The sequence below is a fragment of the Natator depressus genome, chromosome 3 (genome assembly GCF_965152275.1).
Source record: "Natator depressus isolate rNatDep1 chromosome 3, rNatDep2.hap1, whole genome shotgun sequence".
NCBI classification, from domain to species: domain Eukaryota; kingdom Metazoa; phylum Chordata; order Testudines; family Cheloniidae; genus Natator; species Natator depressus.
Window position 1 is genome coordinate 125,034,954 of NC_134236.1, and position 19,618 is coordinate 125,054,571.

Genomic DNA, 19,618 nt, shown 5'->3' on the forward strand with positions numbered 1-19,618 from the left:
TCACATTCCATCCTGGAACCTTAACCCTTGGAAGCTTCCATACAATTCCTGATATGAATGGGAAACCAAAGCTTCCCAAGGAAAAATAAGCCAAGCACAAAAAATAAATGAACTGACAATTGTAAAACATGAACAACAAAGTGCACAACCCCACCTCCAAAGGCTCCCTCCACATTGTGTGGGTCGGTGAGTGAGAACACTGCAGAATGAATCTTCAGGGGAGGAGGATCACCAGGGAAGTAATGTCCCCTTTCTGAAGATACACCCGGGATTATCGGGTGCCGCAAGTATGAAATATACAGGATACTAACCCTCAGGAGTGAAATATACAGGATACTAACCCTCAGGAGTGAAATCCTGGCCCTCAGTGAAGTCAATAGGAATTCTGCCATTGACTCCAACAGGTCAGAATTTCACTGCAGAGGTGTTTGCCAGAGATGTTTAAACTGAAGAAATGGGGTGTCCAAGTCTGCAAGCTCATCATCATTCACCCTCGTTTACAAAACTGCCATAACTCTTGAAAATATATATTTCACGTCTGCCTTGCTTACAAAAAATCCTTCATAGACTGCTAGGACACTGAAACATGACCAGAAGTAAGAGGCAGTGCAGCTGTTGAAGGTGAAGAATATGTTGTCAGCAAAAGAACTGCATCAGAATCTGCTTCTGAAAATAAGGCTTTGTTCTGTGATCACTGGTCTTCCAATCTGAATGGTTCCATTACGCAAGCTGCAGTGGATCACATCCTGAGGCTCTTCTCTCTCTGATCCTTCAGCCAGATGGGGACATCAAAGCTGATCAGCAAGTTTCCTCAGTCCCACCAGTCCTGCTGACAAACTTGGCTGGCCTATGATTTGCCAGATGAGCATGGGGCTATAGGACTGCCAATATAAGGGTCACCAAAGCTCTCATTTGTGTTGCTTGTATTTAAGGCTAGCTCACTGTGTCTTTGTGTATAACACTGAGCGTCCAAGAGGCTTGGGGGTAGGAAGAGAATGACTATATACAAAAGTTGAATCAGAGAAATAACTAATGTTATAGTTATATGTTATAATGTGAATGGCATTTATGCAGTGTGGAGGCACAGACCCTATGGAGAGTTTAATGTGGTCAGAGTGTGGCAAATGGGAGGGGAGGGGAGGGAAGGCGTGCATAGATATGACATAGTGTTGCCAAGATGGCACAGTGAAAACCACATTAGTAGTACCAAAGGTTGTTTTCTTGCTCTTTTTAGTTTTTCAATTAATTTTTATGAGTAAACGGATCAGGAATAAAATAATATTTAAACTTTGTTTATAATTGAAAATCAGTGTGCTGGAAAGCAACACATCTAAGAAGGAAATGGCAATTTTACTGTTAAACAGAATTCTATCAGTTTAATAAAAACTCTAACAGTACCTCTTCCAAATCTAATTAAGAGGCCTGCTCTCCTTGAACATAATGAGTAACATTCTATTTTAAGGACTCAGTGGAAAGTTCTAAAGAGACCTTGAGAGTTTGCTAGTAGGAAACATTAATCATACAGTTGAAGGAAGACCTAATAAAAGGCATTCTGTATGGGAGTTACAAACACACGTGAAATCAAATCTCAAGCCTTCATTTTGCGATAAGACAATCTGTATTCTAAAAATAACATGTACTTCACTAGCTAGTATCATTTATGCCATAGGCATGTTAGGAAAGGAGGATCTCATATCCAAGACCACTGAAATTAATACATGGACGCAGAATTAAGGTAAAGAATGAGTTGTGGCTGTCTATATAGAACTTACTAAACACTTCTAAAATGTCCTGTTCTAGCATATTCAGGGATTTGTTTATGACCTGCAAGGGACTCTTTAGAGATGGTATCTACTCTGATTGTCTGAAAGTTTGGGTCTGGGACACAGATGGGAACTTTTATCTAACTTCTCTATCATCCTTTACTCTTGGTTTCATGCCTATGCTGCCCTTTATGCCTGGAGCATACATACTGTCCCCATCCACCAAACTCCCCAGTCTTTCTTACTCTTCTAAATCCTCCTTAAAATCCACCTTTTCACATCATTGTTCTTCCATTCTACTCATTATCATACTCTCACTCTCCTTCTGCTGAGCTGTTGTCCTGGGTCTTACATTTTCTTTGTCCTATTTAGACTATTTTTTTTTCCGGAGATGGAATGCAATTTATCTAGATTTGCAAAATACCCTGTAAATTAAATGTTACACAAATGTTTTTAATAATAATAATGTGGATTTTACACAGAGAACGATCACAGTCTAGTCTATTGCTTATCCATCTGCGTGCCAGAGTGAGGGAACTAGGGGTAGTTTTAAACCTTTTGGGGTTTCTTCTGAAGGAAATAAAGTCCACTAGAACTTTAAATCACCAGTGTATTTCCACCTTCCAAACCTCCTATCATAAATATAAAGGGAAGGGTAACAACCTTCCCGTATACAGTATTATAAAATCCCTCCTGGCCAGAGGCACAAAATCCTTTTACCTGTAAAGGGTTAAAAAGCTCAGGTAACCTGGCTGGCACCTGACCAAAAGGACCAATAAGGGGACAAGATACTTTCAAATCTGGGGAGTGGGGGTGGGGATAGGTTTTTGTCTGTTCTGTGTGCTTGCCGGACACAGATCAAGGAAGCAAGCAGTCCAACTCCATTAGAATTAGTAAGTACTAGCAAGGGAATGTGTTAGCTTATTTTTGTTTTGGCTTGTGATTTTCTCTGTGCTGAGAGGAAGGTGTATTCCTGGTTTTCTTTTTGTAACTTTAAAGTTTGGCCCAGAGGGAAATCCTCTGTGTTTTTGAATCTGATTGCCCTGTAGATTATCTTCCATTCTAATTTTACAGAGGTGCTTCTTTTACCTTTTTTCTTCCTAATAAAGTTCTGTTTCTTTTAGAATCTGATTGGGGTTTTTTTTTAGTGTCCTAAAAAAACCCAAGGTTGTTCTGTGCTCATCTTGTTTATTCTCAAGCCTCCCCAGGAAAGAGGTTTTGGGGGGTTGGGGGGATATTAAGGGGGGAGTAGGAACTCCAAGTGGTCCTTTCCCTGATTCTTTATTAAATCACTTGGTGATGGCAGCATACCCTCCAAGGGCAAAGAATTTGTGCCTTGGGGAAGTTTTAACCTAAGCTGGTAGAAATAAGCTTAGGGGGGTCTTTCATGCCAGTCCCCACGTCTGTACCCTAGAGTTCAGAGTGGGGAGGAAACCCTGACACTTCCTTTGTCTGCTCACTGCCAAAAACAGACCCCCTCCTTTTTGAAAGGAAAATATTTTCTAGTGTCAAACTCTATCTTCTTGAATAGTGGTGTGCCTTCTAACTTGACATCCAGCGTCAGATGAGGGAGGAGTTAGATTCCCCTAGAACAGCCATAACTGCCAAATAAAATACAATTTCCTAGGCCTACTGCATCTGAGAAATGGAAGGAGAGTATTATATGAGCCACAAGCCTTCCTTTTCCTTCTACAAGCAGATTTACCACTGCCTGGGCAGAAGGATGGTAACAATATATAAAAAGGTTATACAAAATATTTCTGAAATTAGTTGGTTACCAGTCCAGTTCTTAGTGAATACATATCCACAACAGAAAAACCACCACAACCACCACATTTGACACTCCTTGTTGGCAATCTTAGCAGAAAGGCACTGCATTACCATACGTATGTTGGAAAAACTAGGCAGTGGTCCCCAACCTTTCTGTGGGAACAGCATATTTCTATTCCCAGAAGACTGTGGCGGGTGCCAGACACCCCGCCGCCGAAATACCGCCAAGCAGCAGCAGCGGCAAGAAGCGTTGCCACTGAAATGCCGCCGAGAAACGGCAACGCTTCTCAGCAGCATTTCAGTGAGCGGTGTCCTGCGGGGACACACAACTGCCCCAGAGGGCACCATTGCGCCCGCAGGCACTGCATTGGGGACCCCTGAACTAGAGGATATATTCTGAGAAGAAAAGTAAAATGACTGAGGGACTGGGAGGATTGATTCATAAGAAGAGATTAAAGGCCTCATCCAGAGTCCATGGACATCAATGGAAGCATCCCCAATAAGGACCACAAAAGAATGAGGACATTCCTTGGTAGCATCTTGTGCTGACTATGTATACAAATGTTAACAAAAAGTGAAGGTAAAGATTAAATGTGTCCATAAATGCCAGGTTAAGTGACAGCTTCTCTTATAAATGAGATGCTATCTAGCATTTTGATTATTAAAAACAAAAGAAAAGAAAACAACTACTTTGTTCACTAGACTAGAATTCCATGCCCATTTTGCCCCTGACTTGCTAGGTAACCTTGGGAAAGTCATTATTTAGTTTCTGTTTGTCCCAGTTTATCCATCTATAACATGGAAGTGTTGTGAAACTTAATTAATGTTTGTAAACTGCTTGGAGAGTCTCCATTGAAAGGTGAGCACAAAACATTATTATACTTTCAACACCTTAGGAGCACCCATATTTTTTCAAATGCATTAAAAGTAAATACGGAATTACACGAAGAAAATTATTAATCTGCTGTAAGAGTTAGCAAGTTCAAAATGCATATTCTAGTTCATAGAATACCTATGTACACAGATACAAGAATGCACATCAGACTTTATGTACTGATTGTTTTTCTTTACTAACAAAAATGAGATGATGAACATTTTCCCTACATTCAGCTATAAATTTCTGCAGGAGCAGAGCTCCTATTACCTTTTTTCAAGTTATTTTATAGTGATAGATGCGTGCAAAAATACAGAAAGAATGAAGTATGGAAGAAAGGCACTAGACTGGGCCTCAGAAGATCTGTGTTTAATTCCTTGCTCTGCCAGAGACTTCCTGTGTGACCTTGGGCAAATCAACTAATCTCTCCCAGTTCCCCATCCGTAAAATGGAACATAGGAATTGCCACATTGGATCAGCCTCATGATTCAGCTGGTCTCCTGTCTCCAACTGCAGCTGGTACCAGACGTTTCAGAGGAAGGTGAAATTAACCCCACAGTAAGTAGCTGTGGGATAGTTTACTCAATATTAAGTTCCGATTCTAATCCCTAAGAGTTAAAAACTGGTTTAAACCCTGAAGCATGAGGTTTTGTATCCCTTCCAAAACTGATTTTTTTTTAGCATTCACAGTTATAAAAACTGGATATTCTTGTAATCCATATAAACATTCAATATCTCTGAATCTTGCTCACTTCTTGGCCTCAATGACATCCGGTGACAATGAGTTCCAGGGTCTAAATGTTGAATGGAAAAATATTACATGGGGATAACAATACTTCTTTTCTCCCTCCTTTGCTCTTCTTGTCTATTTTAATTGCAAACTTTTCAAGGTAGGAAATATCTTTTACCATGTGTATATACAGTGTGTAGCACAAAGTCTTGATCAAGGTGATACAAATATATAAAAGTTTTGATACTTCTAATTGTAAGGGCAAAGACCCAAGATCCCCCTCAGACTATGAAGAAAATAACTGTAATGCTTTAGTCTCCATTACATCAGTGACTCAACAAAATAATTATTAATATACTGGAACGATATGCTACAACTGAACAGTAGAAGCCGAAGAACAGAAAATGCTTGTTTCATATGTAGTCATATTGTTGCAGCACTAACTATTTCAACAAGAAGATTAGTCATCAGAAAATATCAGCCAGCCAGGCAGGCAGCAATTCAGAGCCTGCCATATTTTTCTAAAAATGGAAAACAATTAAAATCATAATGATTTTGCTTTACTAGAAATATTGGGGCCTTCCTAAACTTGGCACTACACTAGAGTATAATGTCCCTTTGACCGTTTCTCCTCAAACCTATCAACACCGGTGGTTTTCAACCTGTGGTCCGCAAACCAACTGGGGTCTGCAAAAGGTTGTCATTACATAGAACAGTGGTTTTCAACCTGTGGTCTGCGGACCCCTGAAGGGCTATGTCTAAGATTTCCAAAGGGGTCTGCACCTTCATTCAAAAATTTTTAGGGGTTCGTAAATGATTTTTTTTTAAAAAAAAAACATTGCTCTACACAATTAAGCGTAGTCACTAAAGATGCCAAGTGAGCTCCATGGAAAATGTTACATTAAATGTGAAATATTGCGGTGCCACGCCTGGCCCACCTTTATCACATTTTACTAATGCAGTGATTTAGTGAAATAAAATTTAAAAACAAATCACTGATGAAAAATAATTTAAATAGCCTTTCATTCCTGCCAAGTTAGAGATGGGTTTGAACTAAACCCCATGATCCAAATATCCTTGAATTATGGTAGAGTGCAGTTATCCATTTAAACTTTGTTCTTGGGCCTGAGTCAAAGATTGACCTGTAAAAAAAGAAGGTAGATGTACTCTTCCAAGCTCTACTCATTGCAGATGCCAAAAGGAGAGGCTGCACTCAGCAGATTGTGCATATTGTGTCAGGGTCAGGCCAGATGGCTACAAGAGAGTGGTCGAAGGTAGATACCTTAGTTCCAGGTTAAGCAGGTCCCTTTTCCCTGGGTAAGGTAACAGGGACTATTCCAGAACACTCAGGAACTTTCTAGAACTAATTAAGGCAGGCAGGCTAATTAGGACAACTGTAGCCAATTGGGAAGCTTCTAGAATTAATTAAGGCTAATCAGGACACCTGGTTTAAAAAGGCTCTCACTCCAGTTAGTGAGGGGTGCGTAAGGAGCTGGGAGTGAGAGGATGTGCTGCTGGAGGACTGAGGAGTACAGGCGTTAACAGATATCAGGAGGAAGGTCCTGTGGTGAGGACAAAGAAGGTGTTGGGAGGAGGCCATGGGGAAGTAGCCCAGGGAGTTGTAGCTGTTGCACAGCTGTTCCAGAAGGCACTCTACACAGCTGCAGTCCACAGGGCCCTGGGCTGGAACCCAGGATAGAGGGTGGGCCCGGGTTGCCCCCAAACCTCCCAACTCCTGATCCAACACAGAAGGTTCCACTGGAGGGGAAGTTCTCTAGGCTGTTCGCCGACCCACATGGTGGATCAGCAGAGACTGTGGGGATTGTTCTTACTCTTTTTTCCCCATGCTGGCCAGTGATGAGGTTATCTGAGTGAACGGCAGATTTGAGCCACGAAAGTGGCCAAACTGAGGGCTACTGTGAATCTCTGAGGCGAGCAAAATCCACCAATAAGCATGGGACCCACCAAGTTAGAGGAGGAACTTTATCACAATATGTTCAAAGTTTGTTTGTACATGATCTCTGAGCCTCTTGAGTTTAGCTTCACCTTACTGGGGGATTCAAATACACCCAAAGGCTCTGCTAGCCTCCCTGGGCTTGGTTTTCTCTCAGGGTACTTCTGCACTGCACAAAGGTTTTAGCCTGACCCTACCATCCATATAAAAAAAACCTGTGACCTAGCTTTAAGTTCAGGTTCTCTTACCCAGCTGGGGGTGCAGGTTAGACGTCAGTGGCTAAAATCACTCAAGTTCTGACAGTCCTCCAGTGTATTTCCCAGACTGAACAATTGACAACTAACTGGGAAAGAATTTTAGAGCACCTCAGCAGAAAGAACTATGGGATACGCCCATAGACACACATTGGCAGACACAGTGGGGACACTCATGTCCAGGCTAAGCTTACCTGGCTGCTCAGACCCAGGGGCCAGTCAGGGGTTATTTACCTGTGCAATGTAGACATAGCCTGGGTGGAGTATGAATGTCCCCCTATTCTCCCTGGATTTTGGCTCCTTTTTGATTGGGGAAAATAATTAGTAGGGGTATTGTCCCCCTTGTTGCATGGCAAAAAAAGAGCTGCTACTTGCAGTAGTCTGTGCAAATCTTCATAATATCAGTCTTCCTTCCTTCCTCTATTTTTTCTTACATGCTCTGATGAGCAATGAAATAATAAACAATGTTGACATTTAAAATATCATCACTGGCATCTGAATTAACACCTCTTTGAGATGAATGGGGCAATACACACTTCGGAGCTAGCTTTACAGGCACTCTGCAAATTCAGGCAGACACTGCTGCTTCACATATACTTGGTTTGTGTTTTCAAGGGTTTTATTGCAACTGTAACAGCTACTTTTAGAATTTACTTTTCTAAAATGGAAGCTGAGATTCTGAAGAACAAGAAGGCTTCCGGGAGAGGTGCCAGTATGCCATACCACTGTATACTAGTCCAAATCAAGTCCTGTATGCAGTACTTGCAAGAAAGTGTTTGCACACAGTGATATAAATAGATCTTATTTAGAAGCTGCAGCTTCCATTTACTTGAATAGCTGTTAGTTGTGAGTTCCATCCTGGGATTTTAATTAATAACCTCTGCCACTTGCATAATAAAGGTTCCATCACGAAGCGAGGGCGGCTTCTATTGAAAGCTGCACGGAAAAGGCATAGTTACTTAAACAATTGCTATTACTAATGCAGGGCATTTTCTAGATAGTATATAGTAATCTCTTTCTATATATACAGACTACCAAACCATGATAATTTGTGTAAAAAATGGCATGCATTTCTATTTCTGAAGTTGCATTATTATCCTTAATTCTGAGACTCAGCATCAGTTTTTCATATTTGGATTTCATTAGCATGGTTTCAAGGTGTCAAGTATACCATCAAGGCATCTACAATTTATCTTCCTACATGTTCTTCTGAATTGTCTGACGATTCATTATCTTCAAGTGACAAGAATTTCTTCAGCAACTCCCACAACTTTCTAAAAACAAAAAGCACACAATCAATACACTAACTGCATAGAAAGCACAGGGTAAAAGTGTCACAGCAAACATCTGGAACAGAATAGCAACCCCTCCATGAACTCTTCCACTGTCAGCAATATAAAAGGAAAGAAAGGTTACTTATCTGTACAGTAACTGGAGTTCTTTGAGATGTGTGGTCCTATCTGTATTCCACTTAAGGAGTGCATGTGCTCCATGCGCTGAGATGCAAGATTTTTGCTAGCAGTGTCCGTTGGTCTGTGCTTGCACCCCTCTACTCCTCATGCTTTGAAACTGAGCGAATAAGTGGCTGTGTGACCTCTCCAGTTACTTTTCTACTGTGAATGGCTGTAGGATAAGGCTCCACAGGAGAGGAGCAGGAGGATGGGTAGTGGAATACAAATAGGGACCACACATGTTGAAGAACTCCAATTACTGTAGAGATAAGGAGAGGTCACTTACCTTGTGCAGTAACTGGAGTTCTTCGAGATGTGTGGTCCCTATGGGTGCTCCACTTCAGGACATGCATGCACCCACGCACTCTTGATCAGAGATTTTCATCAGTGGTGTCTGTGAATCTGCGCCTATGCCCTGTACATCCTTGTGCTGCTCTGCAAGGATATACATGGGGAAGTGGTCCTGCTGCCACTCCAGTTCCTTCTCAACCACGAAGTCCAGAGAGAAAGAGATTTTGAGGCAGAAGTGAAAGAAGGTGGGGAGTGGAGCACTCATAGGGACAAAACTTCTTGAAGAACTCCAATTACTGTACAAGATATGTAACCTCTCCTCCTTCTTTGAGTTATTGTCCCTCTGGGTGCTCCATTTGATTCCCATGAAGTACCTCAATACTGAGGAGGCAGATTCCCTACAGACTGTAGAACAGCATCACCAAAAGTTGTGTTGGCTCTGAAAGCAAGTGTGAGAGAGTAGTGCTGGAAAAAGGTGCACACTGAAGATCAGATAGCAAATAACTGAGATGGATGTTTTTAGTAGGGTCACAGAGGTTGACTGGATCCTGGTAGAATAAGAAATCATCCTGGGAGGGGGATGCACCCCCAAGACATTGTAACAGGTTAAGATGAACTCCAAAACCCATTTAGACAGTCTTTGAGTGGAGATCAGATCAGATTTGTTCTGTGATCGAGATGAAAAGTCTAGGGCAAGCCCTAAAGTGCTTAGTCCTGTCAAGGTAAAAAGCAAGAGCTCTTCTTACACCTAGTGTACGAAGGGTTGCTGCTTCTCTCACAGAGTGGGGCTTGGGATAAAACATGATGTATGTCCTGATGAATGGGGAATTCTGAAGAAATTTTAGGTATGAAATGAAGACAGGGATGTAATGTCACCTTGTCACAATAGAATGCCATGCATGGTGGGTCATCCATAAGAGCTCCCAGCTCCCCAACCCTCCTGGCTGAGGTGATGGCTGTGAGGAATGAGGTCCTGAGGGACAGACGAAGGTGGGAACAACTGCCCAGATGCTCAAACAGTGGTTTACTCAGCTTATTAAGAACGAAATTGAGGTTCCATGGTGGAGTAGGTTCTTTGACAGGAGAAAAAAGGTTGAGCAGGCCATTAGCAAACCTCATGGCGGTCAGGTGAGCAAAGACTGAAAAACCTTCAATGAGGAGGTGAAAGGCTGTAAAAGCAGCCAGATGAACTTGGATTCAGCTCAGTGACAATCCTGTGGTTTTTAAATTCAGTAGGTAATTGAGAATATGTGATGCACAAGACTCAAGAGGAGGTGCAGACTGATGGCTGCACCAAACTTGAAAATGTTTCCACTTCTGTAGGAAGGTTTTCCTCATAGTGGATTTCCTGCTCTAGAGCAGTACTCTTTATACTTCTGCTGAGCAAGCCAGTTCTATGCTAGTGAGCCACGTGTAGCCAGGCCTTGAGGTAAAGCACTGAGAAGCTGGGCTGAGTGGTGACTCTCAACTGCTGGGTAAGGAGATCCAATGTTAGAGGAAGGTGGAGAGGTGGCTGCAGAGCCATGCAAATCAGCTCTGGGAACCATGACTGTCTTGGCACAACAGCGTTAGTAGTCTATAATAGTAGGGATCTCAGCATCCTCTGGGGGTATCCCACAATGCTGGCACCAGGTAGAAAATCTTTTCCATGCTGTGTAAGATATATTTGAATGAATTGAGCAGAGGATTGAATCTGTTTATGTGAATTTGCAGTTATAGTTTCTTAAGCAGTTGCTTATGTTGAATCTGTTGTTATATAGTGGTTACTATGTTTTTCTTCTCTCTCTGCAGTACAAGATGTAGTCAGCCATCATGGCTCAAACCATGTGTACATGAATGTGTTTCTAAACCAGGGACTCATGCTATATCTGCCATACAGAGCAACTGGCATGAGGATTTCAAGAACATTCTATGCATCAAAGGAGCAAAACAATCTCTGACATTGCTTGCAGCCCCTGGGTGGGGAGAGGAGTCTCCTATAACTGTGACTACTCCGAAGTACTAAACTAACAGCAGCGAGGTCAAATAGAAGGCTGTACTGGAAATATGAAGGCCTTCAACACTGCCATTGAGGACTGGCTCACATATAGAGAGAGGCTGGAGCTGTAGTCTGAAGTAAATGCACTTCCACCAGAAAAACATGTAGCAGCATTACTCTGTGTGATAAGAGGAAAAACGTAACAGTTTAATATGCAGTCTGATTGCCCCAGAGAAACCAGCAAGCAAAACCTTTAAAGAGATAATGCAAACCCTTCAAGAGCACTTGGCATCCAAGCCCCTGATTATAGCACAAAGATTCAGGTTTCATAAGAGAAATCAACTTGAAAGTGAATCTATTTCTGCCTTTGTGACAGAGTTTAAAAGGTTATCACAACATAGTGCTTTTAAGGATGGGCTTAACAAAGCCCTAAGTGGCAGATTTGTGTGTGGACTGCTTAATGAAAGCATACAGAAGAGGCTCTTAATTGAGGAAAATCTTATCTTTAAACATGCAGTAGAAATTGGAGTAAGGCTGAAAACTGCAGCAAGGGATGCAACAGAATTGCATACCGCAGCTAAAACGGAAGTGGGAATGAATAAACTATCTGCAACCCAAGGCAAGATCTGGTCCACTCAGCAGACAGACACGTTATTAGTGCAGAAAAGGGTTTCACACTCCTGATTGCTGATTCAAAGATGCATATTGCAGAAGCTGTAATAAAAAAGATCCTATCCAAGCTGTTTGTCACACTAAGATTAATATGGAAGAGACCAAAGATGCGAATTGAAATGGACTATTAGTGTATAGTCTGTAGACAGAGGAAATGGTGACACAGAGCATGAGAGTGGAGTAGCCAGCCTGGATATATATAGTCTGATTAAAAATGACAAGTCAGCAATCTGGTTGACATCCTGGGTGGTGGGAAAAGTGCTCAAACAGATGCCGCAGTGTCTGTTATCTCACGTCTGGAATATGGAAACTTTTAAAAATACCAAACTGAAGGGGACATTAATGTTGCTGAAAAGAGAGTGCCAACTGGAGTGATGCAAGTGAGTGTGGAGTACAACAATAAGCGCTGTTTATCAGACTTATGTCATTGAGAAGTGGGGACTGGCTCTGTGAGGCCATGAATGGTTATACAATCATTACTCTGGATGGGAAATCTATAAAGATGCTGCAGTCACTTTCAGAAGACCTCATGAAAACAGTTGAACAACAGCTGGAAGGGATACTATGTCAGGCACTGGGAACGTGCAAGAAGGACATAGGAACTCTAAAACACATAAAGGCTAAAATAATCCTAGCTGAGAAGTGCAGCCCAAATTTCACAGAGGTCGACCTGTCCCTTACAGCAATGGAACACCTTTTTTCATTTGTGGACCCCTAAAAAGTTTCAGATGGAGGTCAGAACCCCTTTGGAAATCTTAGACATAGTCTGCGGAACCCCAAGGGTCCATGGACCACAGATTGAAAACCACTGTTCTATGGTAACGGCAACTTTTCACAGACCCCTTAGACAGTCTGCAGACCCCCAGGGGGTCACGGACCACCGGTTGAAAACCACTGCCTTACAGTATTCTACTCCTATCGTCCCAAATGTTAAACTTGATGCAGTAAGGGTATGTGGAGATTTTAAGGTCACCATAAACCCTGTACTGACTTGAAAAATGCCCCCTTCCTTGAATTGAGGACATTTTTGCTATACTGGCAGGGGCAATGATTCAGCAAAATGGGTTTGTCACAGGCCTACCTACGAATGGAATTGAAGGAGAGTCTAAGGCAAACCTCACAATCAAAAGGGTATGTATCAGTACCACAGACTAGTGTTTGGTATTGCTTCAGCTCCTGCTCTGTGGCAATGGACCAGGTTTTGCAAGGTATTCTCAGAACAGAGTGTTATTTGGATGACATTATTGTGATTGGTGGAAGTGAAGAACATCATCTGGAAACCCTGAAAAGCATATTAAAAGATCTTGAAGAATATGGGTTATGAGCCAATCACATAAAATGTGAATATTTCAAGGACTCGATAGCTTACTGTGAGCACATTATTGATGCATAAGGCCTACATAAATCTTAGGAGACGATTAAAGCAGTTCTGAAAGCTCCACTGCCAAAGGATGTGTCACAACTTAGATCATTTCTCGGATTTATCAATGACTCTAGCCAATCTGTACCAAGTATAGCACTGTATTGCATCCGCTTAATTGTTTACTGCAGACTGGTCAAAAGTGGGTGTGGTCATGTGAGTGTCAAAAAGCTTTCCTGGAAGCAAAGCAGTAGGTCCTTGAGAAAGTGTGCGTACACACCTTAACCCATCCTTACCTATCAAGTTACCATGTGAAGCTTCATCCCATGGAATTGGGGTGGTTATATTGCACTCCATGCCAGGTGGCAGTGAGAGAGCCATAGCATTTGCCTTAAATCTCTTACAGCAGCAGAACATAACTATGCACAACTAGACAAGGAGGATTTAAGTTTGGAATGGGGTGTGAAGAAATTCAACCAGTATCTATATAGGAGGAAATTCACCCTTGTCACCAACCACTGACCATTAATAGCAATCTTTCATCCAAGGAATGGAGCTTCTGTGACAACAGCAGCATGAATGCAATGCTGGGCTCTCTCCTGGTTACATCTATGACATCAAATTCAAAAGAAAAGACGTGCACACAAATACAGATGGGCTCCCCCGCCTGCCCGTGCTAGTTGAAGGGCTGCCTGTAATAGAGACAGGATCTATCAAATCTGTCAATTTGTTTCAGATCAAGTGCTCCTGAGTGTCTCGTAGTTTGATTGAGCAAGAAACCAAGAGGGATCCCACACTAGCTCAGGTTTATGAAGCCAGCTTTGAAGAGCTGGAAATATACTGACTGCCCTAAGCTGGCACCTTTTTACACAGGCAAAGGTGAGCTTACCATACATCAAGGGTATGCCACGTGGGGAATTTGTGTTATTATTCCTAGTAAACTGGGCACAAGAGTATTAGATGAGATTCATTTAGGTCTCTTAGGGGTAGCAAAAATGATGACACTTGCCAGTTTTGTATGGTGGCCAGGCATTGACCAAGAAATAGAGCAGCTTGCTAAAGAATGTTTAGGATCCCAACAGGTACAGCGCATGCCTAAACCAGCACCATTACACCCTTGGGAATGGCCATCAACTTCCTGATAATGTCTGCATTTTGATTTTGCCAGACCATTTTTTGGGTATGATGTATCTAGTAGTTGTAGCTGCCCATTCCAAATGGCTGGAAGTTTTTTGCATGAAAACCACCACAGCTGCACAGACAGTATAGAACGTCAACGTTTGTTTGCAAGAACTGGACCACCAGAATAAGTTGAGAGTGAAAGGGGTCCTCTGTTTCGTTCAGAAGATTTTCAGCAGTTCATAAAGAAAAATGTTATTAGATATATTACCTCTGCACCTTACCATCCAGCCATAAATGGCTTTGTTTAAAGGTTTATATAATTCTTTTAAGCAAGCCCTGCAATTCTTGGCAGATGAGAAGGGGTCACTACAGCACAAGCTGGTACATTTTTTGCTAGCATATCAAAATGCAACACATGCCAATACTGTTTGTGAGCCAAAATCTCAGGTCACACTTGGGCTTATTAAAGTCAGATATAAGCCAGAAATAATAAGTCAAGTGAAAATGAGAGGGACCAGGGCACCTCATCAGCTACAAGTGGGTCAAACAGTACTGGTGCATGATTACTGGGGACCCAATACACGGCTTTCATCAATTGTTAGTGCACAAATGAGTCCTTTGTCCTATACAGTACAAGTGGCACCAAATATGTTTTGCAAACGGCACACTGACCAATTGCGAGATTTGTTGGTGCCTCCATGTCTGACAAAAAAAGCAACAGTGAGGGAGACGCTATTTGTGCCCCAGCTTGATGCAGCAACCAATAACATTATACAGAAAGCAGCTGTGCTGAACAACTGGCATCATCTGAGGGAACACATGAGTCAGACATTGCTGCAGACACCCCACTTCCTCAGGGGAGTGTTCAAAATGTTGGCGGACACTATCCAGAAAGAAAACACTAGCCACCTGAAAGATCTGATTTGTAATTGGACCTTGGGTTGTTCTGCCACAGGTATGTCTGACAGCGTTGTGCCCATTATATTTCTGGGGAGAAGACAGATGTGATATATTTGAATGTATCAAGCAGATTTTGAATCTGTTTATGTGAATTTTGCAGTTATAGTTTCTTAAGCAGTTGCTTATGTTGACTCTGTTGTTAGATAGTGGTTACGATGTTTTTCTTCTCTCTCTGCAATACAAAAGTCAGCCAGCCATCATGGCTTCAGCCATGTGTACGTTTCTGTGTTTCTAATCAGGGATTTGTGCTACATCCACCGTACCCAACACTGTTAGATGGAGGGATGCAGGGTTGGGGTATTTGCTTCTGTCTGAATCAACAGGTCTGGGAAAAGCCAAATATGGATGCACAAAGACATCTTGAGAATGCTTGGACACCAGAACTATCGGGGCCATTGGGGAGCAATCAGGATCGCTGACATGTCATCTTCTTTGATCTTCTTCAGAACTTGAGGTAAGAGAAGGATCAGAGGAAACATGTACATCCTCTGTCCTGACCATCAAACTAGACGTGTGTGCCCTCTGGAGTTGTGGCCTGGAGCAGGAGGTCAGGCATTTCTTGTTCTGTTGAGATGCAAACAGATCCCAAGATGGGAATGCCCACCGCAGACAAATGCTCCTCACCACTAAGTCAGATAATTCCCACTCCAGGTCCTTAGAGAAACATCTGCTAAGGACCTCTGCTATAATGTGTTGTGCACCCGTGGAAGGTGCGCTGCTGAACAAGTGATCGGGTAGCAAATGCACCAGTTTGAGATTGCACAGAAGCAGTAAAAGAGGGATGGACCTTGTTCTCCCTTGTTTCTTGCTGTGGTCTTCATTATTGATGACTTCTTCTCACTCTGTGTTGCTACTGACAGCGTAGAAGATGTCTTCTGCCTTTTTCCCTTTGCCAGTGTTGTGGATGGTCCTACTTTTTCAGTTAGAAAGCTGTTTTCAGGGTGCTGTTGCCCTTTGGTGCCAGGAAACCAGTACCATGTTCCTTGCGAGCTCCTGAAGCTCTCATACTGGGGTGCAGTGTCTCACCTGACTTAGCGGATGTCAGAGATGAGGATCTCTTCTTGGATGTGGACATGCACAGGCTGCAGGAGGAGCTGAAAAGGGAAGCAGAGAGTAGCTCACCTGCAGCAGCCAGTGAAGGTGAGCAGACCTGCACTCTGAAGCTCTGCAAAAGGAGAATTGTGGGAGGCCCAGCTGCTAGGGCCCCTGACACATCTTTTCCTGCTAAGAGAAAAGGACTCTGGACATTTGCAAGGTCAGAGACATCTTCTTTGGCTTATTTTCTTTACCGGTTTTCTCTTGGAGACTGTTACGAAGTGATCCAGGGAGACAGTTGCATAGCACTCCAGAGTGCAGGACTCAGCTGCCTGCCTCTGGGCCCTGAATCAGAACCTCATGCAGAGGGTGGGACCAAGTTCCCCTACCCATACACCCTGCTCCTGATAGGGCTGGAGGAAAAAAGTCTGACACCAGAGACTTATTAGGAAGACCTCCATATCCCAGAGAGTCCTGACTCAGGGACTTTGGCCAGGTGAAGCCTGATGCCCCCAGCTGCGCTGCAGAACTATACTTCGTGGCACTCTTCACATACCCCAGAAGGGGTGGATGCAACTTGTGGCCCACTCAGAGGGCCAGTCACAGAACAGTGCCTGTCACCCTCCTCTGACCACTAGGTGGTGCCCTGTGGGGCGCAGACCGCTTCACAAGGGGGTTCTAATGAATCAGGCAATAGAGGCATGAGTTGTGATCATCGCTGATTGGAAAAGCACAGGGGAGCAAGCCATGCACTTTTTAAATCCAGGGATCCTGGACATACTAGACAGCCCATACAAGGGGCTGTTTAGGTTGGGAGGGATCCCAAGCTCCCATGACTCCTAAACTGCACTATCTAAAAACAGGTTTACAACTATTGGCAACTAACTACAGTTTAAAAGAAGCAGCTACCTAACAGTGCAGATACCATAGAGGTTCTGTCTCAGACCACTGTGGTGGAAAGGAACTGGAGAGGCAGTCAGTCCGCACTGCCACTTACACTCTCGGTTTGGAGCACGAGGAGGAGAAAGCACAGGCGCAAAACCAATGGGCATTGCTAGCAAAAATCTACCAGTCTCAGGTGAATGGAGCACATGCGCTCCTGAAGTGGAATAGCCATAGGGACCATCACTCGAAGAACTAAGGCCTGGTCTACGCTGGGAGTGTGGTGGGGAGATCGATCTAAGTTACGCAACTTCAGCTACATGAATAACGTAGCTGAAGCTGATGTACTTAGATCTACTTACTGCGGTGTCTTCACTGCGGTAAGTTGACTGCTGGCACTCCCCCGTTGACTTCGCCCGCGCTTCTCACTCCGATGGAGTAACTGGAGTCGACGGGAGAGTGCTCAGCGGTCGATTTATCGCATCTTCACTAGACGCGATAAATCGACCCCCGCTGGATCAATCACTCCAGAGGTAAGTGTAGACATGCCTTAAGAGTTGGAGTCACCATTAGTTGTTATTGTTCAATTGCATAGTACTCCACCTCTCTCTCTCTCTCTCTCTCTCTCTCCCAACCCCCACCACCCCGCTGGAGGCAACCGCTTTGGAAAGTTAAGCTTGGGCTGTTCCCTGCAAGTCTCGTACTGGGAGCACAGACCAAAGAGTGTAATTTATACAGCATGTATCTTTGGAGAATAATAAATCTGTGACAACAGATAATGGTTTACATTAATGGTCACAGATCTGTACATCCTTTATAATGTTAAATGCAGGCATCTTCACATCCTGCGTTCAGTTCTCTCACTGCAGCTACATGCTGCTTTCCTATGGAAAGAGGAGTAAACCGTGGATCAGGTGTTAATGATGCAAGGAGCAGCATTAACTTATACCATTAACTGCCCTATGTCGTACTAGGGATGACTTTGCGGGCAGAACAATGAATGCAATTTTTTTTGTAAATATTCACATGTTTAAACACATTCACTTCAACCATCTTTGTGACACATTTGTGGCCATTTTCTGCAAATATTTGAGGGATCTAGAACTGTGAGAATAACTGGTTTTTCAGGTTGGTGTCCCAACTGAAAAAGTGTTTAAGAAAGAAAGTCAGATAGATTGTTTCAGGTCAAGTGACACAAGGGGGAGGTGGGAGGGCATTGAATTTTTAAGGGGGTTCTTTACCATTTTTAAATAAAAGTGAAGTACAATTAAAAACAAAATGTCATTTTGAATTGAAAAATAAAAAGGTTTTGATTTTTTTGCTAGTTTGTTGGGGGAGGGGCGGTTAATTGCCCCCAAACAATTCAGTGAATTTGACACAAATTTGCAAAATGTTTCAATCTTCCTGAATCTGCATTTTTTTGGCAAAAGAAAGTTTCATCTGAAAAACTTCATCTAACTTTAGAGAAATCCAGTTTACTAGTATAAATAATTTCAGAAAGCTAATTCTGAAGGGAATTTTTACTCCTTGTGCTGCAAATCCATGCACGCTCATCCAGCCAGGGAAACAAACAATACAATGTGACTTAATCTGTCCAATTACAACTAAACAACAGAATTTGAGTTTAGAATATTTGCAACTAATCAACCGAGGAAAGATACTGTAAAGCCATTTGTCAAATGGAAAATAAATCTGAGAAAATCACAGCCATCTTCCAGAAAGCTGAATAAATGTCTGCAAAAGATTTTCTCAGCTCTCATCACAGGCTGCATGTTTCACCCCTAATTCACTGAACAATCCCACAGCACCTTGGGGAAGCTGCTGCTGTAGAGATTAAATAATTAAATTGTTAATCTATGCCTTGCCTGTAATTAAATTCCATATTAATAAAGTTATGTGCTTTAAGGGCAAAGGATGATAAAGTTCTGACATCAGACAATTAGATATTCTCCTTCAATTGTGCCTCCAGACAGGCTTTGATTCAGAAATCTCATGCTATTGCTAATGTTTTAGTTTTCCTGATCTATCCTGGATAGGAAGAGTAATGTCAGCTCCAGAATTGAGAATCATAATACTAGGAGGGCAGAATTTAGAGGTATCTCATTTATAATATGCCTTATTATGCAAATATCCTGAGGCACTGTACATTTTTAAAGGGTTTATACTTGAGCTCTGCTGGAAGCAAAACTTAAGTCTTTATGTTACATTAAAAAACATTTAGTGAGGGCCCTTTCTTAAGTACCTCAGGGCTAATTACTTTTAATAATTAACACCATAGAAATGAAACTAATTAACCTTGTATTCAAGTATATCTACTACTAATTTCCTTGATATTTTATTTCTAATAACCTCTTGGCTAAGCAAGCGCTGCATTTGAATGATTTTAAAACAATGCTACTGAATTTTTATTTTTTACAAAATAGTTCTCATTATTCTTTCAGATGCAGTGACATTCCATTTTCTTCCAAGTTTTCTTTGTCATATGCCATTGACTTTGGGTTGTGAGGTTCCACTCCTGCTCT

At 42.4% G+C, this 19,618-nt stretch overlaps 1 protein-coding gene across 1 annotated transcript in view; it reads right to left on the reverse strand.

Annotated features, from left to right (window-relative positions):
- Positions 1–8,534: 8,534 nt before the first annotated feature.
- The window catches only part of C3H6orf118 (chromosome 3 C6orf118 homolog), a 39,752-nt gene continuing 28,668 nt past the window's right edge, over positions 8,535–19,618 (reverse strand). Inside the window, exon 10 of the mRNA XM_074948746.1 lies at positions 8,535–8,619. Coding sequence (XP_074804847.1) covers positions 8,535–8,619 — 85 coding nt within the window. The remainder of the gene's footprint in view (positions 8,620–19,618) is intronic.